General features: G+C 56.7%; 1 protein-coding gene across 5 annotated transcripts; it reads right to left on the bottom strand.

Moving 5' to 3' along the window:
* Positions 1-1078: 1078 nt before the first annotated feature.
* On the bottom strand, positions 1079-25202 carry RAPGEF3 (Rap guanine nucleotide exchange factor 3). Of its 5 annotated transcripts, XM_021665472.2 has the most exons (28): positions 24908-25202; positions 24226-24438; positions 17513-17566; positions 17320-17426; positions 16981-17102; positions 16630-16798; positions 15941-16025; positions 15524-15584; positions 15334-15410; positions 15003-15149; positions 14433-14545; positions 14068-14156; positions 13696-13774; positions 13323-13473; positions 13155-13237; positions 12479-12518; positions 8730-8811; positions 8277-8423; positions 5920-6017; positions 5333-5458; positions 5056-5237; positions 4721-4811; positions 4582-4632; positions 3627-3714; positions 2497-2561; positions 2010-2064; positions 1840-1911; positions 1079-1518 (listed from the first exon to the last, which is right to left on the bottom strand). In XM_021665472.2, the coding sequence occupies exons 1-28, from the start codon at positions 24911-24913 to the stop codon at positions 1403-1405; spliced, it is 2769 nt and encodes a 922-aa protein (XP_021521147.2). In that variant the 5' UTR covers positions 24914-25202; the 3' UTR covers positions 1079-1402. The 5 variants fall into 5 exon arrangements, with proteins under 5 accessions (XP_021521147.2, XP_064225915.1, XP_064225917.1 ...); XM_064369845.1 differs by lacking the exons at positions 17513-17566; positions 24226-24438; positions 24908-25202 and having other exon boundaries at positions 16630-16775; positions 17320-17399; XM_064369847.1 differs by lacking the exons at positions 1079-1518; positions 1840-1911; positions 5056-5237.
* Positions 25203-25620: the final 418 nt, after the last annotated feature.

Genomic DNA, 25620 nt, shown 5'->3' with positions numbered 1-25620 from the left:
GAGCACTGTTCAGTGACTTGCTCAGATTCACTTAGTGACCTGGGATCTAAGCACAGCTGTGCTGCCTCCCTGCTGAGGGCTCCGACCCTTTTGGAAGCAGCTGGCTTGTGTATCCACATCCATGGGGCTGAAGTGCAGAGGGGCCATACCAGCCACCTCCAGACGCCCAAGGCCCTGCAGCCTCAATACCTACTCAGGGTTCATGCCAGGGGTCGGCCGTGAGGTCTCTTTCTGGCCAGACAGGTGTCTCCTGCTGCCAGGACTCAGAGCAATGGTGAGGCAAGAGGGTGGAGTCCCTGGAGCTTCCTGGGTGACAGGAGGGGTCTGGTAGTAGCTGGTTCCTAAGGGAAGTGCTGAAGGGGCAGGAAGGAGAGGATTTCACATGACCAGAGCTTGCGGGGACCATTCTCAACATTGATGAGAAACCCTGATTTCCTGGAAGTCTGTTAGGCCACAATAAGCGATGGGCTCTCTGCGGAAGCTCCAGGATTGTTTCTATCACGAGCCACCCCCAGAAGCCTGAACATCACCCAAGAGGCCAGCATGAGCAGCAGGGATTGCAGTTGGGAGGAAGCTACAGTTGTGTCTGGACTGTAAAGTCCTATCAAACCACCATGGGGAGCTGATGGTCACCCTGGCTGGCTGCTGACAGGGACTCCAAGCTCCAGCCCACCCTGTGGCCCGACCCCCAGAAGCACATCTGGGTGGCATCAGGATCTTGGACCTGGCCAAGCCTGTGCCCAGCATGGGGCTGCCTCTCCTCCACAGCTCCTTCCCAGAGGGCGGGACCTCAGCCTCCCTGCCACGCCCCTTCCCGGCTGGCCTGGAACACACTACTGTGTTAATTGCCAGTGACAATAAAGCTCCTCGGGGACCACCACACAGGCCTGCAACCCCACCGCCTGCCCACTGCCTGCTGTTTATCTCAGATGCTGTGGAAAGAAAAGCAGCGGACCCTGCTCCAGGCCAAGGCCCTGGGCTTGCCACACACGGTACACACATGCGGCTTCTCTGTGTCCATGTCCACTGTGAAAACAAACCGCAGGCCTGGCTGGACCACAAAGCCAGAGGCACAGAATCTGGAAAACACCTGGTGTGGAGAGCTCTCTATTGCACACAACGTCCCAGCGCACTCCACTCTCCACCCACTCCTGGGGCCTCTCTGTCCCCCGTTCCTTGGCCTTGGGTCACTCCCCATTCCCGGCTTGGGTCCACTCCAAGGTCCTCCTTAGCTGCCAGTCATCACAGGGGACAGCTGCCTCCACGCTGCCTGCTCCAGGGCCTCGAGTCCACTCCACAGAGAGCCCTGCCCAGCTGTGGCCAGCTTGTGGGTATCTTGGCCCAGCACACCCCGGCTTTCCTGGCAGCAAGTGCCTGCTCCAGCTCCAGTCCCAGCCCCTCCTCACGGCTCCAGCTCCCGAGAGAGGCGGGAGAGTTCCCGCTGGTTGTCGATGACCTTCAGCTGCTGGACATAAGCCCAGGTGCTGGCTGGACTCCGGGTTAGGGACTGCTCCGAGCCTGGCAGGAGGAGAGCAGTCAGGGAGGCACCAACTCCCCTTTGTGGAGCCCAACCCTTGCCCTCCAAGGAACCACATCACATCAGCCTTCCTGCCCTCTGCCACCTACCAACCATTTCCCATCATCAATTCCCCATGGGTGAGGGGACAGAGAGCCCTGTGGCTCAGAGCACAGTCTGAACATCATCGATATCATGGGCTGACATTATCATTGACATGTATGGAAGGGCCGGGCTCGGTGCCTGGTATATGGCAAGTGCCCAGGATATGGGTAACTACGATGAGCACCCCCTCCCGCCCACCTCCCATCACCCACACTTACAGGTGGAAATCCTCGCCACCTGGCTGTCCTCGTGGAGGTGAGAAACTCGGCTTCTGAGTGGTGAGAGAGGCACTGTGGGGCGGGGGGGCGGTCAGGGAGTCAGAGCCACCCTGGAGCCTCACAGAGGATGTAGGGTGGGGGACCTCCAGCCCTGGGACCCGCCCTCTTACCAGGGTTGTGGCTTCGGCAGTGATGCAGCATCCGCGCGGCTCTGGCCATCATTCGCTGTGGACAACACCGGAGCATGAGCTGTTGCCCGAGAGACAGACCCTGTCCCGCTCTGTGCAGCAGCGGGGAGGCCGAGCTCCCTCCGAACCAAGGGTTAGGGGCTGTAAGAGGTGGGGTCATGTGTACTTCTCCCCAGCACACCCAGAGACCCGGCGAGGACCAGACAGAGGACAGAAGGCAGAGGCCAGGAAAGAAGGGCTTAGAGAGAAGAGGGCTGGAAGGGCTCTCGTTGATGGTGAGCTGTCTGATGCTGGTACCCTGGCAGAGCCTCCAGTTGCAGTGGAATAAGGCAGGACTATTACACATTAAGTATTTATCTTCATATTATTTGTAACCAGTTTAAGCCGCCTCCAAGCTCTGCCCCCTCCCAGGCCACAGTCATGTCCCCAGCCTATGTCAGCAGCAGATGCCCACTCTCTTTGAACTCACCATCTTCTCAAAGTTGATGAGATTCTCCACTAGTGTGTGGTTTCCCTCATGAATAAAGGTCATGTCTGCAAAGAGACGGGTTTCATTCATAGGTCCCCAAACTCCTGCCCTCCTGTAAGCCCAGAAAAGGTGAAGGGCATAACGGCTCCCTTGGGCCTGCCTCACCCCACACTGCCCCTGCCTCACCCCACACTGCCCCTGCCTCGCCCCACACTGCCCCTGCCTCGCCCCACACTGCCCCTGCCTCGCCCCACACAGCCCCTGCCTCGCCCCACACTGCCCCTGCCTCGCCCCACACTGCCCCTGCCTCGCCCCACACAGCCCCTGCCTCGCCCCACACTGCCCCTGCCTCGCCCCACACTGCCCCTGCCTCGTCCCACACGGCCCCTGCCTCGTCCCACATGGCCCCTGCCTCACCCCACACAGCCCCTGCCTCTGGCCTCGCCAAGCCCCAGCAGCATTTCCTTGTATCTCTCAGTCCCCTCACACAGGCCCTCAAAGGCAGCCCTTATTTGTCTGGTGTTTTAACTCTTCCTCCAGCCTGGGAACTCCTAATTCATCTCTGCGCTCCGCAAGGCATCAGCACTTGAGCTGTAATCTCTCCAACACTGTGGGTGCACACACAGATAGGCATGGGATGGGGGAGGGAGGCAGGAAGGGGGAAATGGGGGGAGGTAGGAAGGGGGAAAGGAGGAACAGAGTCAGGAAGGGGGGATGGGGGAACAGAGGCAGGAAGGGGGAATGGGAGATTGGGGATGGAAGCAGGAAGGGGGAATGGGGGGAGGTAAGAAGGGGGAATGGGGAAACAGAGGCAGGAAGGGGGGATGGGGGAACAGAGGCAGGAAGGGGGAATGGGGGGACAGGCAGGAAGGGGAGAATGGGGGGTTGGAGGTAGGAAGGGGGAATCAGGGATGGAGGCAGGAAGGGGGAATGGGGGATGGAGGCAGGAAGGGGGAATGGGGGATGGAGGTAGGAAGGGGGAATGGGGGATGGGGGAAATGGGGGATGGAGGCAGGAAGGGGGAATCGGGGATGGAGGCAGGAAGGGGGAATAGGGTGGAGGCAGGAAGGGGGATTGGGGATGGAAGTAGGAAGGGGGAATGAGGGGACAGAGGCAGGAAGGCCTGTTACCTTTGAGAAGAAGAGGCATGAAGGGGATGACAGGAGGGGAGAGCTTGGCGAGGGCCAGCCGGTACACCCGGTGATTCCAGGAGGGGTCCTAGGGGAAGAAGCCACACTGAGGGGGTTGCACACACCGTAAGCTACCACAGACCCCAGCCAACCAAGGAGGGGCCACATGCCCCTCCCACAGCAGGTGCAGAGACCCCAGCTCAGCCTCTCCTCAGCCCAGGTCTTACCCATGCTCTGCCGCAGGCGAACACGGGACTTCCAACCTCCCATTAGCGCTGAGAAATTTCACAGTGGTTACTCACTGGGGCCCCAAGTTTCTTGGAAAAGTCTGTCTCTGCCATTTCTCTGTCCCTTTGTATTCATCTCTCTGTGTCCCTCTCTCTGGAGAGTAAACTCCTTCGAATCCCTTGAGCCTCATGAGATGGATTTTCTCTCAAGAGCTCCCAGGCTACGCTGATGAAGCCCCTCTCCTCTGCCTCTCTCCAGAACAGTCAAAATCCTCAAATGTTCCTGGAGGTGAGAGGTACTGTCCCCAGCTCTTTCCTCGCCTCTTCCACAAGCCCTGAGGAGCTCCTGAGGGGCAGACAGGCCCTGGTGCACCAGGAGCACTCCATGCCAGGCCCTCGGGCTCTGCAGACCCTGATGCTGCCCTGGCATCTCAGACCCCAGGACCAGACGCCCACATGCTCCGGCCCGGGCTTCACACAGGATCTCCTGCCCCCGTACAGACACACACTGAGGGCCAGAGTGCACGGTGCAGCCCCCACCCTAGTGCTGAACACCCCTTCCTCAGCCAGCTCCCCACATTCACAGGCCTGGACCGAGGTTGGGAGCCCTAAAAGTGGCAAAGGACGGGCAGAGGAGCTTCAGGGAAGCCAAGAATCAGGGTGTCTGGAAGACAGGGCTGAGCCCAGCTGATCCCAGCAGAGCCAGGCCCGGCAGGGCTGAGACTCACCAGCAGCCTCTCCAGGGCGGAGTACAACTTCCGGACTTTGTGTGGCAGCCGCTGTGAAGGGGAGGCAGTTGAGCAGCTGCTGGGGGAGGCCCAGCCCCAGCCAGCACTCCCAGGATGGGGCCGTCCAGACCACACCTACCTCCCAGGTGTGGGCTAGGCGGCTGATGGCCGAATTGCTGAGGCCAAACATGATGGCAAAGAAGGAATTGAGATTCTTCTGCTCCTTGAGGCTGTGAGCAGAAGAGCCAGACACCCTCAGGGGAAGGGAAGCAGCCACCCCCTAGTGTCCCCAAACTACAGCTAGGCCAGCCTGCACAGGGACCCAAGCTGGATGGGGTGGGAAGGCAGAGGCTCCAGAGGACCCAGGGAACAAATAGGGTGGCAGATTCAGCAACATACGAAGCAAAGGAGGGGGCTTAGGACAAGGTAGCCTGGGGACTCTGGCCACGCCCCACCCGCTGGCCAGGGACTCACTGGGCCGCCAGCTTAATGAACTTCCTGAGCAGCTGGGCCCGGGGGCCGGGCACCGCGCAGAGACACAGCTCCGTGGCCACCCAGTACTGCAGCTCGTTGAAGCGGCGCATGAAGCGCTCCAGGTTGGCCGTGGTGATGTCCCGCAGATGCTGGGGGCCCAGCACGTAGTGGATCAGCTCCACCTGGGCAGGGGCGGCAGGAGAGTTCAGCGAGTGCCAAGCAGAGCCAAGCTGGGTGCCCGCTGCCTGCTCTCCTCCCCCAGCTGTGCCTCCCGCACCTGGTGGATGCTGTTGAAGAGGCTCCAGTCGTGGTCCGTCAGCTGGCCTGCCAGGTCCTTGGCACTCACCAGGTCCAGCCCCTCAGCAGAGCCCACAGTGGGCCCCAACTGCTCAGGGTGTGGGGTCTGCGGGTGGGAGAGTGCTCAGGGAGCAGCCTGAGGCATCCAGGGAAAGGCACAGGGTAGGGGAAAGGGTTGGGGCAAGGCCTGTATGCTCAAGGTAGGAGGAGGGTTAGGAGGGCAGGAGCGGGGAGTGGAGGGTCTCTAGGGGCTATTGCAGCTGGAGGATAGGGCTCCCCAGTGCTAAGACCCCTGCTTTTGGGCCCCTGTCTCCTGAGGAACCCTTAACTGGGGCGGGTCCTCTTTCTCCTTGGGAGTTCCCAACCAGTGCTACCAGCCCCTGCCCTCCACAATCTTGGGAATCTCCCCATCAGCTGAGGCCCACTCCATCTGCATGCTGAGGACCCAGTGGCAGCCAGAGCCAGGCCTCTCCTCCCTCTTCTCCCTGGGACTCTCCCCAGAACCCACCCCTGCCACCCTCAAAACAGAGCTCCTCCCTGGGCCCTGGCACCCTGCCTGGTCCCTACCAGCTCATGCACTTCCTGTGGGTTGACAACAAAGAGCCGCTCATTGAGGCCCAGAGATGTGGCCACACCACGGGCATCTGGCTGCAGGCCAATGGCATCTGCAAAGACAGCAGAGGCGGCCTGGGTTGGGGAAGGGAGGGAGGCCAGGGACCAGCTGGAGACCAGGGTGGAGGTGCTGTTTGGGAGGCTGGGAGGTTGTTTCTCCCAGCAGCGCGGTTGAAGTCCTGGGTGGGTGCTCAGAATATACGGGTGCATGTGCCCACGCAGCTGCACTGCTCAGGGAAGCACATCCAAGAGGATGAGAAAAGAGTCTTAGGGAGTCAGGAAGAACCTGGGCATGGTCTGAGCCTCCCTCAGCCTGGTAAAATGGAGACAGTAAGACTTGCCCGGGCTATTTCATAAGTCAAATAAAATAATGTATATAAATAGTGGCTATAAGTATATGCTATGTATAAAAGCCCTCTGAAAATTGGGAAGCGTCTTGCATAAGCCTTGGTGTTGATTTTCATCAGCTCCTCATGGACTGGGGCTGTGTTTCAGTCCCCAGTGCCTAGAGCAGTGGCCTCCAAAGTAAGGTACATCAAACCATCCATGTGCCCGGGAAAAATATGAGCTCTTCTAATTATGTTTCTTTATCCTACCTGCTTTGCATTTCTACTTCGTCAATTTCTATTTTTGTCTATATTATACCAGGGTAGTAATACATGTGTATTACTTATAAACAAATATTCACACTGTGGAGTGGGGTTTTAATTAAATATTGGTTATTGACATGGGTGTCGATCCAAGTGCTTTGGAGATCAGTGGTCTAAACAGTGCCTGGCACATAGTAGGGTCTCAAAAAACATGACCTTTGGGCAACTGCAACTCACCAGGTGGCCAGCAGAGGGCAGTGCTTCCCAGGGCAGGGCACACAGGTGACCATCTTACCCCACTTCCTGAAGGGAGAAGGCTTTTCTTTTCTCATCCCCACCTCTTGAATGCCCCTAATACTTGTCTGCCCTGGGCTCCAGCTCTCAGGCACGTGCCTTCCACAGAGAATAGTGATTTTGAATGTTCCAAGTTCTCTGGAGGCCCCATCTTATCCGAGTCCACCATGTTCTTAGCACTGACTTTGCGGCAGGCCCCGTGCTAAGTGCTTTACACAGATTAGCTCACTTAGTAGCCACTACAACCCGGTGGGTAGATACAGTTACAGTCATCATCTGACAGGTGAGGTAATGCAGGCTCGGAGAGGTTAAGCAACTTGCCCAGCATCACACAGCTAGTAAATGGTGGGCCTAAGATGCCTTCACGGGCCTGGGAGTCCACAGTCCCTGCTCTTAACCATCACGCTGACCTGTCTTACCTGCTGTGGTATCTCCAGCTCCAAACATATTTCTGGTTAACAGTTGACCCTCAAAAATGTTTGCTGAGTGACTAAAAAAGACTATCTTAGGTCCAAGGTCAGCTACTTTCCTTTGATCTATTTTATTTTAAAAATAAAATAAAACCTACTTTATTTTATTTTTATTTTTTGAGACAGAGTCTTGTACTCTTGCCCAGGCTGGAGTGCAATAGTGTGACCTTGGCTCACTGCAACCTCTGCCTCCCGGGTTCAAGCGATTCTCCTGCCTCAGGCTCTCAAGTAGCTGGGATTACAGGCTACCACCACCACAGCTGGCTAATTTTTTGTATTTTTTAGTAGAGATGGGGTTTCAACATGTTAGCCAGGCTGGTCTCTGACTCTTGACGTTGTGATCCGCCTGCCTCAGCCTCTCAAAGTACTAGGATTACAGGCGTGGGCCACCGTGCCCAGCCACCAGCTACTCTCACTGTGTGAGCTGAGAAATGGCTCACGCCCTTTGAGCCTCAGCATTCTTGTCTGAAAATAGGATAAAAGTACCTGTATCTCATGAGATTGTTTCCATTTCAGATTAATAGCTAAACACAAATGATGATAATAAAAGCAGCTGATACTTATGTATCACTGTGTGCCAGGCACCATTCTAAATGCTTTCACGGATGTACTCATTTGATCCTCACAATCCCTCCAGCAGGCAAATCCTCTTACTATTCCCATTTTATGGATGATAAAACTGAGCACAGAGAGATGCAGCACGCTGCTGGAGGACACACAGACGGTGAGCTAAAGGGCTGGTGCCATATGCAGGCAGCAGGCCCCAGAGCTCATGCTCTTATGCGCTGCATGAAATGCACTTCGAATAGGTGCAATCCACCTCCCTTCAATGCTAGCCATCATTCACACTGAGGAAGACGAGAAAAGTGACAATGATGACCACGACTTTGACTGGGAGACCTGGGCACGGATCCTAAGGGGCACCCTCCCTTGGCGTCTATCCGGGGACATAACTCACCACCTGCAGAATTGACCTTTGCGAGCACCTGCCCCTTGGTCCAGCCATCCTCCTGGGCCAACGCTGCCATCACCTCTCTCACGGAGGCTGTCACAGGCAGCTGCAGGGTCAACACCGAGTGGTCTGGCCGGCAGATGTCATAGGGGACTGAAGAGGAGACCAGACTGAGCTGTGGGAAGGGCTGCCTGATCTCTCCACCCCAGAGAGAGAGGGCAGCCATTGCAGTGACAGGAGGAATCCCCAGGAGGCTGAGTTGCAGGTGGGGAGGCCCTGAGCAGAAAGAGGGTGCAAGAGGCAGATATGGCCAGCAGCCTGAAACACAGACCCTGAAAAGTATAGCATGCCAGCTTGGCCAAGGGACACAGAGGTCAAGAGTGATGAAAGCAGGACAAGAGAGGCAGAGACAGCAGGGAGCAGATGTCGGGCTGTGCCTGGCTGGCTCAGACCACCAACCTTTGTCCCCAACTCGGATGGCACAGCTGCTGCCGGCAAGGGGCTCGTCCTGGTTCGGGAGCCAAATTGGCAGATTCCGGGCCTGGGAGGAAGAGGAAAGAGAAAATAAGGCTGGAAGGACAAGAGAGGAGAGCGTGCAGGGAGGGGACTGTGAGGGCCCTGTGTCCCCAGGAGCACGGACACCACACAGCCCTCATACCACCAGAGGGCTCTGCTTCCCACATTCACCTGAGCCCAGCTAAGGCACCTGGGGCCAAGGCTCCAAGCGAAGACACATGTCTAAGGGTGGGGCAAATCCATGCCCCTCCGTGTTTGGGCTTCTCCCTCTGCCAAACAGGTACAGAGCAGTTCTGATATGAACACTCTTCAGCTATGGACTCTGGTTTTCTCTTCCTTTCCCTCCACCTACCATTTGCTACAAATCAGGCATTATTCTAAGGATCTAAATATTCACAATGGCCCTTTGACAAAAGTATCATTATTATTTCCATTTTATGGATGAAATAAATGAGTCTCAGAGAGGTTAAGTAACATGCCCAAAGCCACACAGCTGCTAAGTGGCAGAGTTGGAATCCCTCCTGCTCCTTTCCCCCTCCATGCTCCTATCCACCAACACACTGTGCCCTGTCCCAGCCCATAGCAGGGATGTTGTGCACAGAAACCACTGCCAAGCCCCTGCTGGTGAGGCAGCGCCTGCTGTGGTGCAAGGCTCCCGACGCAGGTTCCCTTTCCCACCCTGCTTTTTTCCAACACTGGGACTGACTCTGTCCCTCGTCCCAGCTCTACGGGTGGCAGATCCTCCAGGTTCAGACCTCCATCCGTTGCTCTTCCCTACATTTCCACATCTCAGGGCCCTCTACAGAGCTCCTCACTGCCTCCTATGGTGCATATGGTGATTCCCAGAACTACCACCAAACTCTCTTCCAAAACCCTGCACTCTCTTCCGAACCCTGGTCTCAAACGCCCCCTGGCTCCTTCCACATTAGTGATCCATCACCTCACACTCCATATACCCATCGGATCCTTGCATCCTGCCTCCCAGACCACTCTGTTCCCTGGCCATTCTCCCAGGCTACAAGCTCCTCCCCGCATCCCATAGCTTGTCATCTTGCTTTGAGGATTCTTCTTTGAAATGGGTCTCCTGGCTGGGTGCCGTGGCTCACACCTGTAATCCCAGCACTTTGGGAGACCGAGGCAGGAGGATCACGAGGTCAAGAGATCGAGACCATCCTGGCCAACATGGTGAAACCCCGTCTCTACTAAAAATACAAAAATTAGCTGGGCATGGTGGTGCATGCCTGTAGTCCCAGCTACTCGGGAGGCTGAGGCAGGAGAATTGCTTGAACCTGGGAGGCGGAGGTTGCAGTGAGCTAAGATCGTGCCACTGCACTCCAGCCTGGCGCCTGGCGACAGAGCAAGACTCTGTCTCAAAAAAAAAAAAAAAAAAAAAGAAATGGGTCTCCTGTGCCCACTCCTCCCCTGCCCAGGTTAACTCCAGTTCCACCTGCCCACAAGGCCTCACTCCTTATCTCCAATGGCCCGACTATGTTCCTCCTCCTCCCTTCCAGGTGCCTGCAGCCCTCCTCCTTCAATCTGTCTGACCAGAACCCCATTAAGCTCCCTCATTTGGTTCAATGGTGGCCATTGTCTGCTGGAGAAAGCCCAGGCTCTTTAGCTGACCTATTCAAAACACAAATCAGACTTTGCCAACATTGGCTCCAACCCCTTCAATGGTTTGCACTGCTCTTAGGACAAAGATCAGATCCCTGGCCCTGGCCCAGGGCGCCCTGCCCACTTCCTGCCTCCTCTGGGGTCCTGCTCTCACTCTAGTTCCTCCAGGGATCCCTCCTCCTGGGCTCCCTTTCCTCCTGGGTTTCTCTTCTTCCTCCACCCTCGCCCCCTGAAGCTCTCAGCTCCAGGAGTTGCTTACACAGGACACTTTCCCTGCATCTGCACTGGAGTTGGCTCTTCCCCTCCCATTTTCAGACGCCCCACCTTTGTTACTGCACATCACGGGTTGTTTAACTGCTCTGCCCCTGGCCTGACAGCAGCCCCACAGCTCAGGGCTGAAGTGCAGCATCAGCACCTAGTGCAGTGCCCGTGCCCGGCCCATGAGGGCAAGTCCACATTGGTTTCTGAGCGTCAGCCAAGAGCCAGGCAGCATGTGAGCATAGGAGAAGCGGAGGTGGGGGCCCGCAGGAGGGAAGTCAGTCCTCCAGTGCGATGGGAGAGATACCAAAGGACAGTAAGCAAGTGGGCAAAGAAAACAACTCCACACGGTAAGAGTGCTTTGAAGAATACCGCAGAGGACACCGCAGCAGAGCGCGCTGGGGAGAAAGGGGAGGGCGCTTCGGATAAGGAGGTGGAAGGGGGCCTGTCTGGAACCCAGCATTTGGCTGAAATGAGAATGCAAAGGATCCTGTCAGGCAAAGAGCCAGAGAAAGACCCTTCCAGGCTAAGGGATAAGAGCACAGGCCCTGAGGGAGAATGGGGCCTGCGGAGGAGGGGCCCCTGAGAGCCTCCAGTGGGCAGGGGCAGGGCGCTCAGCAGGTGGGACCTCAGGGGCAGATGAGGCCCCTGGATGCCTGCAGAGGAGGAGCCCCTGAGAGCCTCCAGTGGGCAGGGGCAGGGCGCTCAGCAGGTGGGACCTCAGGGGCGGGTGAGGCCCCTGGATGCCTGCAAAGGAGGAGCCCCTGAGAGCCTCCAGCGGGCAGGGGCAGGGCACTCAGCAGGTGGGACCTCAGGGGCGGGTGAGGCCCCTGGATGCCTGCGGAGGAGGAGCCCCTGAGAGCCTCCAGCAGGCAGGGGCAGGGCGCTCAGCAGGTGGGACCTCAGGGGCAGATGGGGCCCCTGGATGCCTGCAGAGGAGGAGCCCCTGAGAGCCTCCAGCGGGCAGGGGCAGGGCGCTCAGCAGGTGGGACCTCAGGGGCGGGTGAGGCCCCTGGATGCCTGCGGAGGAGGAGCCCCTGAGAGCCTCCAGCAGGCAGGGGCAGGGCGCTCAGCAGGTGGGACCTCAGGGGCAGATGAGGCCCCTGGATGCCTGCAGAGGAGGAGCCCCTGAGAGCCTCCAGCGGGCAGGGGCAGGGCGCTCAGCAGGTGGGACCTCAGGGGCGGGTGAGGCCCCTGGATGCCTGCAAAGGAGGAGCCCCTGAGAGCCTCCAGCAGGCAGGGGCAGGGCACTCAGCAGGTGGGACCCCAGGGGAGGGTGAGGCCCCTGGATGCCATGACCAGCACAGCCCTCCCCACCACCAACTCCATCTACCTTTCCAGTCATTTCTCCCACCTTTCCTCAACCGAATCCTGGCTAAAGTCACATCTTCTCAGCCCCTCTTTGTTTCCCCTTAAGCCTGGGGCCACCTTTGACTTTCCAGGGAGGGGCCTTGCCTTCCCCCGAGTTCCCACAGCACTGGCCACCACGAGCCCCGTGGGCCTCAGACGCCAACTCCAGCCACCATTCCTCCTCTCCCAGGCTCTAACTATGGGCAAGAATTACCTCCCAAAAGGAATAAAGGCCCGTGGAGTCAGGGAGTGGGGGAGGAGGGAGGCTGCCTTAGGCCTCTGCGTCTCCCAGCAGGGCCTGGCCAGGCCACCACATGCATCAGGGGCCCCGTGAACACCTATCACAGACCCCAGGGTGTGTCTGCGGGAGGGGAGCTTCCCATGCACACAGAGTCCCTCAGGGTCGGGGGCGAAGGAGGGGCCTGCAGTCCAGAAGGAGCAGAAGAAAGAAGCTGGGGCCAGGCAGACACCTTCATCTGAGGAGATGCATTCCCGCAGCCATTCTCCAACCTGCAGACAAGAGAGAGGGGAGGTGAGCGAGCCCAGGTATCCCTGGGACAGGTGCAGGGAGGACCTTGGGGCTCCAGATTCCTCCTGGCCCTCACCAGCAACCCAGAGATAAGCACGACCAGGTAAGTATCACATAGAGAGGAGCAAACACAGTCTTGAACTCAGGCCCCTGGACTTTGTGATTTTCCAAGGCCAGAAGGGGAAGAAAAAAGTTAAAGGCAGATGCAGACCCCAGGTTTCAGATGGAGTGCTGTTTCAGATGCACTCCCGACCCCCACAAATCTCAGCTGTTCCCGTGGGAATATCTGCAAAGGTGAAGGTAAAGTCTTGGAAATGTACCGGGTGGGGCTGGCAGGAGCTGGCACTGAGGGTATTCAGTAATAAACACATGCCCAGTGGAGGAAGTGAGAGCAGCAGGTGCACTCAGGATATGAGAATGAATGAGTACATGACGCATGAGAATGGATGGACGTGTGGCATGAGGGTGAACAGCACGGGGACTGATACGAACAACGAATTGAAGTAAGTGGTACAGCCTGGATCTGAAGCCAGGTGCTTGACTCCAGAGCATATGCTCTTGGTCCCCGTGGCACTGCCAGTTATGGAAATGACAAGTTAACAGAGTCAAAGCATCACCTGTAGTGCCGCCGCCTCTCTGGCCACTGCTCCCTCAGCAGGTTACTGAGTCGGGCATCCCTGCTCACCAGGTCTGAGAGTTTCTAAGAAGAGCCAAGATTCACTGAGATGGCTGTAGCTGCGTCCACCCCAGGCAGCCCAGCCCCACTGTGCCTCACTCCTAGATACCTGGAGGAAGCTGGTGGCCACAAGATCAGTGTGGAGCATGGAGCCATACAGGGCCACCCACTGGCTGACCAACCGCAGGATCTGCTGCCTCTTGTTGCAGATGTAGGTGCTGCGCTCCTGTTCGCTGCCACCCGCGGGCTCCACATGGAAGGTGGGCGCCAGTCAAGGGAACCACAACATTCAACTGGGGCCACCCACCACACCTGAGGCAAAGGAGGGGAAGAATGCCCAGGGCCTCCGGCAGGCTGGGCCTGGCAGCAGGCTGGCATTTAGAGGGCTCAGCACAGCCACGCTGATGAGATTCTTTCTTTCTCTCAACCCCTCACAACATCCTATCCCCGACGCATACATCCCCCTGGGGCTGAAAGGATATTGGTGCAGAAGGGCGGCGCAGAGTTGGGCGCTGGGCATGAAGACCCTGTGAGTCAGGAGGAAGTCGCTGAGGAATGTCTCTGTAGGGCAAGGTGGGGGGATGGGAGGAGGCTTCAGAGGCCAAGTCTGCTGAGCACAGGTGTATGGACAGCTGGAGGGACCCTTCCCCACATCCCACCACCTGCAAGGTACCAGCAATGTCCAGTCCCTGTGACAGCGCTCCCCTCAAAACCAAGAGCACAGGTAAGAGGACTTCTTGCCAACCACTGTACAGACCAACTGAGCATCCAGTGAGGCCAGATACAGGGTGCCTGGCTCTCTTCCAGGCTAATGGACCACCCAGTGAGTCGGAAAGCAGGTCTCTTGCCCTTACCTGTTGGGTCATGAGCAGTGGAATCTGGCCCCATGGCCTCCAACAGAAGCTCTAGGATCTTCTCTGGGGTGCCAGACATCACCGTATACCTAGCAGAAATGGCCAGTCTATGGCACTGGAGCCACTAATCCCCACTCCCACACCCGGGCAGACATCAATAATCAATCACATCATTCTTCTCGATTAACCAGCCCTGTCCCACCTTAGGGTGGGGAGGAGACTGCCTCAGCAGGCACATCCTGGTACCTCAACACCTCTCCACTCACAGGTGGCCAGAGGGCAGGGGTATGTCACAGGGGAAGGGAGCAAGGACTGGGAAATGAAAGGAGAGACAGTGTGGAAAGGGAGCATGGCAGGTGTGTTACCGGTTCCTGCCTGGGGTTGGGGGTTGGGAAGAGCCAGCGCCCTGAGAGGCTCTCTCCAGCACCAGGACCACTTTGCCATGTTCTTCCAGCCGCATGGTCTTGGCCTCCACATCCTGGAGAACAGGCCACACCCCGTGCTCAACACATGATGGTTCTCGCTTTAGACCCTCTCATCTACCTCCTTCATTCCAGCCCCTGAACCCCATGAGGGTCCTACAGGGACCCACAGCCCTTCTCCCACCTCCGACTCTGGCTCCACTTCCCCAGCCTTCCCTTCCTTCCATGCATCCTGCCTCCCCCACAGCCTAGTCCCCAACCTGCACGCCCACCCTTCCCCTGGTCTCCCACACCGAGCCTGCAGTCACTGGTCTCACTGAACCCCTTCTGTGCCCTATGTGCTTCCCCTTCTCACACACGCCCAGGGCCACAGTCCCCACTGCCAGCCACCATAGCCCAGCATCTCCTACCTGCCCTGCTCCTTACGGGCCCTCTGCTCTGGTCCCTACTCCTCCATCCACATCACTTCTCTGGACCCACGACCCCTGCCGTCCCCGACCCCAGCAGCAGCACCTTGATGATGCGGTTGAAGTCCTGCTTGTCCACGCGAAGGAAATGACAGTTGTCTTCTCGCAGGATGATGGTGGCTGCCCGGGGTGCGTCATTCACCAGAGCCAGCTGTCCAAAATCATCTCCCTCATGCAGGGTGGTCACCAGTCCCTGCAGCCAGGCCTCAGTCTCAGCCCACCCCTGCTGCCCCCAGCCCTTGCCAGGACAGACCCATGCCAGGAGAAGCAACCCAGACAGGAGACACAGGGGACCCACAAAGGCACTGCCCATGAGGACACAGTCCAGGGAGCAATTAGGACCCAGGACACTGGGGCGGGAAGGAGGGGGGCCTCACCTTGCCATGTGTCACCACGTTGACAGATCCCTTCCAGATAATGTACCACGAAGTGCCCTTGTCCCCCTGGCTGAACACTGACAGAAGCATAGCTCAGACCGGGCCCTCTTGGCACCTACCACTACTTCTCCATATCCTTTTGCCCACGTCCAGGCCCTGTGCTTGGCTTCTGGTCCCCTGCCAGACTTACACACGGTCCCCGCCTTGCTGTGTGGTTCAAAGAGCAGAACAGCCGCTAATTCTCGCTTCACCTGTTGGGTGGAGATAGGAGAGTCAGTGGGGCAAGTTCATGTGCAGAGCAGCCAGGCTCTTGCCAGGGCTATGATTAGGTCCAATGACACAAGTGCCGGGGGACAGAGATGTGGAACCAGGTCAGGCGTTCCCAGGATTCGGCAGGGAAGTGGACAAAGCAAGTGGAGAAAATGGGCTGAGGGAGGCAGAAGGACTTTCAGACAGGGCAGCGCCAGAGGCAAGAAATCAGATTGAAAATTTCCAGCCATAGATGCAAGTGGAGAAACCGCCCTCTGGCCCAGCAGTTGGAGTTTCAGGAAAGTCATGGAAAGAGGAGATGCCTGGGACGGGGCAGGGCTGGGAGGGCGGGACTGACCGAGTTGGAGAGGTGGGCCACAGCCTTGATGTGCAGCAGCTCCTCAAAGATGAGGTCCAGCTCTTCGTCGGTGCGCTGACCTGGGCTGCAGGCACAGGAGGGATGGGAGCATACGGTGAGCTGTGGGGCCGGACCAGGCTCAGGGAACCGCCCAAGCCTGTGCCCGACGGTGCCTCAGCAGCGATGGTCATCAGCAGCAGCTAACCTTTACTGAGCGCGCATATGTGGCAGCGCCTGTGATGAGCATTTTGCATGCACTGTTTCATAACAAGCCTATGGAGCAGACCTATTATCCTCACTTAACAGAAGAGGAAGTAGCATGGGGAGGCTCAAGGTCACACGGCCAGTAGCCAGTCCAGCTGGAATTTGAACCTGGACCCCACTGCAGTTTCCAAAGCCCACTTGCTTTCAGCCACAACTATGTCTCTGAGTGAGAAGGGTAATCAGAGACCCCCATGGCCCAACACCCTCATTTACAGAGGAAGAAACTGACTTGGGGGGGTTGGGAGTGTGGGGGAATCCAGGTTACACAGCAAGTCCATGGCAGTCAGGGCCAGGGGCTTCTGGGCCAGCCAGGTTCCCTTCCCTCTGCAACAGGTAAGGGATGCCCTCAGAGATCAATCTGAGCAACCGTGGAATCTGAGTGCTGTGTGCGGCCTGGGGTGCAGGGTGCAGGGATTCTGACTCACGGCTTTCGGAGTGCCACAGTGAGCAGGGCATCAGGCCCCCGCTGGGAGAGCAAGGCCACGGCTTCAGCCAACTCCTCCTCCATCTCATGAGCTCCCACGGCCTCGGGCTCGGGCCCGGGGAACCGGTAGAATTGGGCATCTCGGTCCTGGAAGGCCCAGTCGTGTTTCACTGGGGGGCAGAGGCCCAGGTGTGGGGGAGGAGAGGAAATTGAGGCCATGTGGGTATGAAACCCCACTGCAATGCCATCCCTCATTACTCCCCAAGTGGTGCCTGCTTTCCGGGACTGCCCTGTCCCATCCCCATCACTGCCTAGCCCAGCCCAGGGCACCCCACACCGGGCTTGGGCTCACCATGGCAGAGGGCACCTTCATCCAACAGCACCTGGCAGATTCCCACTGCTTGGCTCCGAGAATGGACCCCAAGTCCCAGGGCCAAGATCCCATCCACCAGCTCCCGACCAGAGCAGCACTGCCTACAGGAGGTAGAAGGGGACAGGGAAGAATCGGGAGAAGCCAGTGGAAGGAGGGTGGCAGGGCAGGGAGGAACTCTGCATTAGAAAGGCACCCTCTGAGGGCCAAGCCTGGTTCATCCCTCTGCTAGAAGCAGGGTGAGGCCCAGGAGACTGGAATAGAGTAGAAAGGAGAGAAAGCGGTGAGGCTGGGCAGGTAGGCAGCAGGGCCTCCACTCACCGATAGAGCCTAAGGTGGTACTTCCGGTCTCGGATGAGGTTCGGGCAGGTGGCCAGCAGATGCCGATGCAGCTGCTTCCCAGCCCTTAGCACCCGCTCTGTGGAGGCCTTGGAGGGAGGAAGGGCACAGCAATTCAGGCTCTGAACCCCTAATGGTGCCACCTGTCCCAGCTCCACGCCTCCCAGGCTTCTACCTGCTCTAGGCTCTCGCTGAAATCCAGGGACTCCTCGCTGTTGGTGAGTGGTGTCTGCAGAAGGCAGGGAAAGCATGCACCTCAGTGTGAGGCCTTCAAGCCCGGCTCTTGGACGACTCCCCTCCCCCGTCACTCCCACCCTTGCCTAGGCCCCAATCCCAAATGCATACATGTGGCCACTCACTCAGCAAAGAAACAAATATTCACTCAGCACCCTGTGCCCCAGGCATTGCCTCTTCCCACCCTGCCATCCTGATCACCAGACCCCATCCAGAGACTGCCTCCTTACAGATCAGAGCCCCAAGACACACATTCTGCCAGGGCCCAGGGTGTGAGCAACTCAGGAGGCCTGGGAACGCCCGCTCCTGGGCTGGGGTCACAGGCCCGATCCCCAGCCAGGTTCTGTGCCCATTCACAGGCCCATGAGCAGGTCTCTTGCCCTCTCTGGGCCTTGGATCAGCCTGGTAGTTAAAAACACAAACCCTGAGGCCAGGCTCCTGGATTCAAATCCCTGCTCCCCCAGTGATTGCAGATGTGACCTGAAACAAATGATTTAACCTCTCACTCCCTACCTGAGTTTCCCTATCTAGAAAATCTATAAAGGGCCAGACATGATGGCTCATGCCTGTAATCCCAGCACTTTGGGAGGTCAAGGCGGACGGATCACGAGGTCAGGAGTTCTAGACCAGCCTGGCCAACATGGTGAAAACCCATCTCTACTAAAAACACAAAAATGGGTGAGAGGTGCCTGTAATCCCAGCTACTAGGAGGCTGAGGCAGGAGAATTGCTTGAACCCAGGAGGCAGAGGTTGCAGTGAGCAGAGAGCACGCCATTACACTCCAGCCTGGGCGACAGAGCAAGACTCCACCTCAAAAAAAAAAAAATCTATAAAGCACTAATAATACCAACTCATAAGGTTTTGGGAGAATTAAATGAGTTGCTACACATGGAATGTTTAAAGCATTGCCTGGCATATAGTTGTATGCACATGTTAGCTAGTACTCATCTGTGAAGCATTAGGGTGGGGCTGCTTGCTGGAAGGCGTCTTTCTTCCCTGAGATGTTGCTAGCCCGTGCCCTGTGAGAGTGAGTAAGTCCTTGGTGGCACACAGGACTGGCTCATGAAGACGCGCTTTGTCATGGCAACACTGCTTAGCAAGGATTTCTGCCCTTGGTAACAATCAAGCCATTTGGCACTCCGGGGCCCGTATGCCCTGGAATAATGGCCATGAAAGCCCCTCATGACCCTTCTCTTCCTGCCACCTGAGAACGGGTTTGTGGACATCTCTGGACAGGATGCTCTACCCTCTATGGGTTTACAGTTTACAAAGCACAACCACCCCCTCGATTGCATTGGATCTCATGTAAAATAGGATCAGATGTGAAATGGGCAGAGCAGGCATTGTGAGTCCTCTGTGACTTACGACGGAATAAAAGCTTGGAGGTGAGGTGCCTTGTGTAATTCAGTCACGCATACTTGGGACGGTCAGACAGCTGTGGAGAAGTTCAAGTTCCCATCCAGAAGTGCTCCCATTCTTGGTTTTCCTACACCCACCGCCCCCTACCCCTTTTCTCTCTTCTCACCAGCCACCTCTTTCCTACCTTCCCATCTCCCTGAAAAGGACCTGCTGGGGAGTTGCAGTATAACCAGGCCTGGTTGGCAACCAGGCCTGGGCACAGGCATCTTGGCACTGCATACCCAGGCAGAGGCCTGACGTCTGGCATGCGCAGGCGCCTGGCCCGGGGCTGGGCGGAAGTCACTAGGTGTCCCAAGGGTATCCCTGCCCGGGTCATGGGGCCCAGCCCAGTGCCAGACATAGAGCCCTGGAGACTTAACGACAGGAAATGAGGAGGAGGAGGAGCCAGGGAAGGGAGGAAGGGCAGGAATGCTACCCAGCCAGCCCCCTGTGTCGGAACAAACAGTGCCTGAGTGCTAATGACTTGTTGTTGTTCATGTCAAAATGCCCAGGTGGCCCCAGTCCCTGCCCCAACTCCCATTGGAGCCCACAACCCAGGCTCCAGCACCGGCCCCCTTCCTGGTATTATTCTGACCAGGGAGAGGGCACATTAGGAGGGGAGGTGTCGGGTCACGTGGCCAGGCTGGTCATTTCCTGTCCTCCCCCAGGGGATGAGCATGCGGGTCAGAGAATGGGGCCCTAGCTCATGAGCACTAAGGAAGGGACCTTAAGGAATCTCTCTCATTTTGCCAAGGAAAGCAAAAGCCCAGGGAGATCACACAACTATTTAGAAACGTAAGATTCTACTGAATAACTCTGCTACTGGTGCCGACCCCAAAGGTAGGTGTTTGTTTCCTATTCCACAGCTCGAGAAAAGGAAGCTCAGAGGTTCTACAGCCTGCCCTAACTGTTGGTCAATAAGGGCACCAGGATTCATGCCTGTGCCCATCTGATTCCAAAGGCCATGCTCTTAGCATTACCCCTACCATCTCCGATGATGCCCATCCCCATGTTTCCTCCTCTGTGTGCTAAGGACACAGACAGCAGAGGTATTCTGCCCTCAGGCAAGCTCCATGGGCAAGTAAGTTTGGAAACCACCGGGTTAGACAAAGGTAGATAGGTTTGTTATTCTAACCTCTCTGTGCCCCCAGGATGTCTGTGTGCACGGCAACCTTCTAGGATGAGGCGGAGAGAGGGCTGCTACTCAAGGGCAGTGGTCAAGTGTGTGGGCTTGGCAGCCAGAAGCTTGGGTTCAAATCCTAGCTTTTGCATTACCATCCGGTTGGGTGAGCTCGTGCTGATTATTGAAGTTCTCAGTACTCCAGTTTCCTCATCTGTAAACTGGGGTTGATGATAAAAATAGTACCTATCCAAGAGATCGAGACCATCCTGGTCAACAAGGTGAAACCCCGTCTCTACTAAAAATATAAAAAAATTAGCTGGGCATGGTGGCGCAGGCCTGTAGTCCCAGCTACTCAGGAGGCTGAGGCAGAAGAATTGCCTGAACCCAGGAGGCGGAGGTTGCGGTGAGCGGAGATCACGCTATTGCACTCCAGCCTGGGTAACAAGTGTGAAACTCTGTCTCAAAAAAAAAAAAAAAAAAAAAAAAAAAATAGTACCTATCACACAGGGTTATGAGGATCAAAAAGTTAATGAAATGAAGTACTTGGAATGCTACCTGGATCACAGTAACTCCTTAGTAAACGTTAGTTGACTTGATCAGACATTATTATTTCATGTTGGGCCCTATTACTGGGACACAGTGCAAAAAAAAAAGCTATACCATGCATGTTAGTTTCAGGGTTCTTAGTTGGGAAGAAGCAGCTGATATGTGTCAAGGTGAAGGTCCTCACCCACTCCCTCCTCTCATTCCTGAACAGAAAGGGTTCAGGGTGGAAGAGGAGGCGCTAACTCCCCCAGCACCAGCACTGTGGTCTGCCCCACCCTCACTCCCTGTCACTGAACGTCAGAGCCGGGCTGGAGAGACAGGCACAGAGCCAGACAGCCTGGAGACCTGTCAGACCAGTTCCCTTGGGTCACAGCTAAGGTCTCAGGCCAGGGCTGTGTGTGATGGGACAGGGGAAGGGTGCATGGGGTGGGGTGATGCCTTACTGGTGTCAGTGTTACTATTTGTAGCAAGAGAGAAGCGCAGCATGGTGGTTTTATTACGAGCTTGGACTCTGCAGCCAGATTGCCTGGGACCAAAGCCCAGCTTTGTCACATATCGGCTGTGTAACTCTGAACCTGTCACTTAACCTCTCTGTGCCTTCGTTTCCACGTCTATAAAATGGAGATGATGACATTAGTACCTATCTCACAAGGCTGTTGTGAGAATTATTATTATTGCTATTTGAGGCAGAGTTTTGCTCGTCACCCAGACTGGAGTGCAATGGCACAATCTCAGCTCACTGCAACCTCAGCCTCCTACCTCAGCCTCCGGAATAGCAGGGATTACAGGCACCCGCCACCATGCCCTGCTAATCTTTGTATTTTTAGCAGAGATGGGGTTTCACCGTGGTGGCCAGGCTAGTCTTGAACTCTTGACCTCAGGTTCTCCACCCACTTCGGCCTCCCAAAGTGTTGGGATTGCAGGCATGAGCCACCGCACCCAGCAAGATTTATTTGATATGATAAAGGCAAACCTCTTACAATAATGTCCGGCACATAAGTACTGTATTACTATTAGCTCCTACCATGTTTTGGATAGGTTGGATGAAAGTGTGTTCTTCAAGTCACAAAATAGGGCCACTTCCCCCAAAGCAGTCACATAAAGAGAATCATCACAGACTTCCCTGAGCCAGTAGAACTACCAGAGGTCACCCTGATCTTGCCCCTGCCTCTGGACATCAGACAAGATCTCACCTCCCCCTCCTATTTTCCAAAGATGTTCTTCCATCCCATTCCAGTGTCACCTTTGCCATAGCTGTTAAGTCCTTTTCTTATCTTAGTCTGTATCAACTGCAAGCCCTCCTGCTGTAACCTGTTTTCATTTTCTCTTGTCCTGGGCTAGGCAGGAGCAGAAAGAGCTGTCTTCAGACCTCTTCTCTGGGAGGTTGATGGGTTTTCCCCTTGGCTTTCGAAGAGGGAGGCCTGGCTTCGATAACTGGCAGTGCTGTCTTCCGGGGACTCAGGCCCACCCCTTCACCCTGGGTATGCGTGCTCACGGCTGGCGCTCACTCCCTCATGGAAGCCTTCCCTGGGCTAAAGGCAGCATCAAGAGGTAAGAAGTACAGCTTCACAGGTACCCAGAGCCTCTCAAACATAGGCATGATGGAATGAAACCTCTCCACCCCAGTCCCCAAAGATGGTCATCAGAAGAGGGAGTGGCCACCTGCCTCTAAGCACTAAAAATTTAAGTTCCCTCTAGTCACCAACATCCACCTGGCAGGGAAGGGCCTTGTTTCTGTGCCTTTGCCCCCATTTACACTTCAGCAACCTTCACCTCCCCCCTTTCTGGCCTCCCCTCGCACACCAGCTCTTCATTTCTAGGGGCTGGGGGACGTCAGGAGAGAGCCTGGTGGCCTTTTCCACTCCCTTCCCGACTTCAGGTCCCAGAGGATCCTCCAGTGACCTCACTGTCCTGGCACCTGACCTTCCCCCCACCCCATACCTTGCCTTTACAAGCTGGGAAGGGGACAGGAAATGCACAAGTAATTATAGCCTGAGAGGGAAGGAGGGAGGGAGGGTTCCAGCCCACTGGCTCCAGGCAGTAGCTGCAGCCAGTGACCCAGAGAGTCGATGGGGTAGCGGGGGACGACCCAGGTTCATGATAAGAAAGACCCTGGTAGAGAACAACTCTACCAGGACCAACACCTGGATTCTCTTCTCAATTCTGATTGCAAAGCGGAGTCCCTTGTCTTGGTGGGTCTCGGTTTTTTTCAACTCAGCCTCAATGTAAATGGCAGTTGGGCAAGGTAGGGGGAAGGAGGGAGAGCGTGGTGTTTATTCGACTCAAAAGGACTTGCCTATAAGAAATGAACTCCTGGCCGGGAGCGGTGGCTCACCCCTGTAATCCCAGCACTTTGGGAGGCCGAGGTAGGCAGATCACGAGGTCAAGAGATCAAGACCATTCTGGCCAACATGGTGAAGCCCTGTCTCTACTAAAAATACAAAAATTAGCTGGATGTGGTGGCTCACGCCTATAGTCCCAGCTACTTGGGAAGCTGAAGAAGGAGAATCGCTTAAACCTGGGAGGTGGAGGTTGCAATGAGCCGAGATCATGCCAGTGCACTCCAACCTGGAGACAGAGCGAGACTCCAGTAAAAAAAAAAAGGAAAGAAAGGAAGAAAGAAAAAGAAAGGAAGGAAGGAAGGAAGGAAAAGAAAGAGACAGAGAGAGAAAGAGAGAGAGAGAAAGAAAGAAACAAACAAACAAACAAACAAACAAACAAACAAACTAACTAACTAACTCTCCCGTGCAGGCACGGTGGGTTATGCCTATAATACCAGCACTTTGGGAAGCCAAGACAGGCAGATTGCTTGGTCCCAGGAATTCCAGACCAGCCTGGGCAACTTAGTGAAATCCGGGTAGACACATGCAGTAGAGACATAACTGAATCTTACGCTAAGTTATTTAGTCTGGGTGGCTGGGGACAGTTTCTCTGCTGATTTGGATGGTACAGCCATTATCTTTCCCCCCAAACCCCACCATTCTTTCCCCTTCCTGCTCTCTCCTTCATTCTTTCAGGTCCGGAGATGTTTCTCACTGGCAAAGGGCACTTAGGTCATCTCAGATTCTCCAAATGTCTCAGAATCCTTCCCCAAGTCCCCTCAAAGGCAGGTACCAAGCAGTGTCCACATGACCTCCTCACCCCAAGACCAAAACGCAGAATTAGCACAGTTCAGTTGCTCACTAAAAAACAATGTTGCCGTAGTGACGCACCCAGAACTGTAACCAAACTTACGTCACCCCAGCCCTTTGACTTGGCCCCCATACCTCCCACCCCCACCTGGAGAGTACCCACAAGCACCTAACTCAATGCCTGGCTCACAGAGGTGACAGGTAAATAACAAATCCCTTTCCCCTTCCCCCCATGCCCAGAGACATTTGGCACAACACACAAACAGACACACACGTTGCAGCTGTGTGAGCCACCCACGCACACTGCAGGCAAGCTTCCTGACCCACTGTCCACCGCAGCTGTACCACTCTACACCCCCAGAGCAAGCGGGGCCACCGGCAGCATGCCCAGCCACAATCCAGACCCCCCTCTAGCTCTGGTGCTGGCCCTGGCCTGGGCCGGTGAAAGATACTCACCCAGCGCAGCCCCTGGATGCGGCTTGGACGCCGGTGCTCCAGCAGCAGCTGGTAGGAGCAGCTTCGGGGCCGGTGCATCCTCCTCAACACCATGTTGAGCAGTGTCCCCTCCGGCACCACGTCAGGGAGGGCTCCCACCTGCGGTGCTCCCAGAGCTGAGCTATCCTCCACAGCCAGGCCCACCTGCCAGCAGCTCTCACCTGGCCAGCCCACCTATGACACAAGGAGGAAAGTGGACAGCCATGAGACGCGACTGGGGCAGCTGGACCATAGTACAATTGCCCCAGGCAGAACTACTTCCTTAGTCCTCTGGACTGGTCAGGCGGAGGTGCTGCAACCCTGCCAGGAGCTGGGGGAGGAACAGGAAGACCTTCGCTGGGGCCTGCCGGTCTGGCGCACTTAGGGGTCCCCAGCTGGCTCTTGGAAAAGATCAGGCCCTTCTTAGCCCTCTTTGGAGTTCTGTCCCATCTCACTGTCCATGCCCCTGCAGGGATCTCCACCACCTCCCAGTATGAGGCTATAGATTCACTGGGTCCCCCAGAAATGCAGCTTCAGCTCAAACCCTTCTCCCCTCCTCCCCAGCCCTGACCAACCCTCTCTCTCCCACCCAAACTCCCCACCGTGTCGGCTTCCTCTCCCGCCCTCTCCTGCTCCTCCTCAACCCTGACCCCACCTTACCCACCTTCATGTTTCTTTTCAAGCTCGCATAGCCCTGCAGTCTCTAGCAAAACGCTGAGGGATCCCCAGCGACCCCCATCCGCTTTGATAATGGGATCCCGAGAGAGCCGGTGGGTAAGTCCAGGTACAGTGAAAGGGGCCAGTGGCTAGCTGGACCGGCTGCCAGGGCAGCAGGATGCAGAGCTCTGTGGAGAGGCTCCTCTTGGGTGAGCAGGGGGTGGGGGCGTGGTGGGGAGGACGACCCCCCACCGCCACCGGCTACAAAGAGCCCTGAGCCTCCGCCTTCGTCCCAGACGAAGGAGCCAGCAGGCACTGGGCGCTGAAGCAAGGCTGCAGCTGGCACCGGTCCGGGCAGGAGCTGTCACACCCCCTGAGCCGCCCGCCTCCTTCCCCTCCCCCGGACTGGCGGAGGGGGCAAGGAGGAGGCGCCCTGTCTTACGGTAGGGGAGAGCGTAGGGGAAGGGGGCGGGCACCGGCCGGCGTCGGAGTCTGCACCTCGGAATACGTCGAGTGGACACCAGCCTGCGCCCGAGCATCCTCAGGGGACAGGAGCGGCCCCGAGGTGTGTGCGGGGGCCGCGGAGGCCGGCGTGTCGGGGATGGGGCGGTGAGTGGCTGCACTGGCCGCCACGTGGCCAGGAAGAGAAATGCAAACAAGGAAACCGGGGAAAGGGGGGAGGGGTGAGTCATTGCGGCCCCACCCGGGAGGGAAATCCGG

This window comes from Aotus nancymaae, unplaced genomic scaffold, assembly GCF_030222135.1.
Source record: "Aotus nancymaae isolate 86718 unplaced genomic scaffold, 86718_ANA_hifiasm-v0.15.2.pri h1tg000092l, whole genome shotgun sequence".
NCBI lineage: Eukaryota > Metazoa > Chordata > Mammalia > Primates > Aotidae > Aotus > Aotus nancymaae.
Note: the sequence above shows the minus strand (reverse complement) of the source record. Positions and strands in the feature narration are given on the sequence as shown.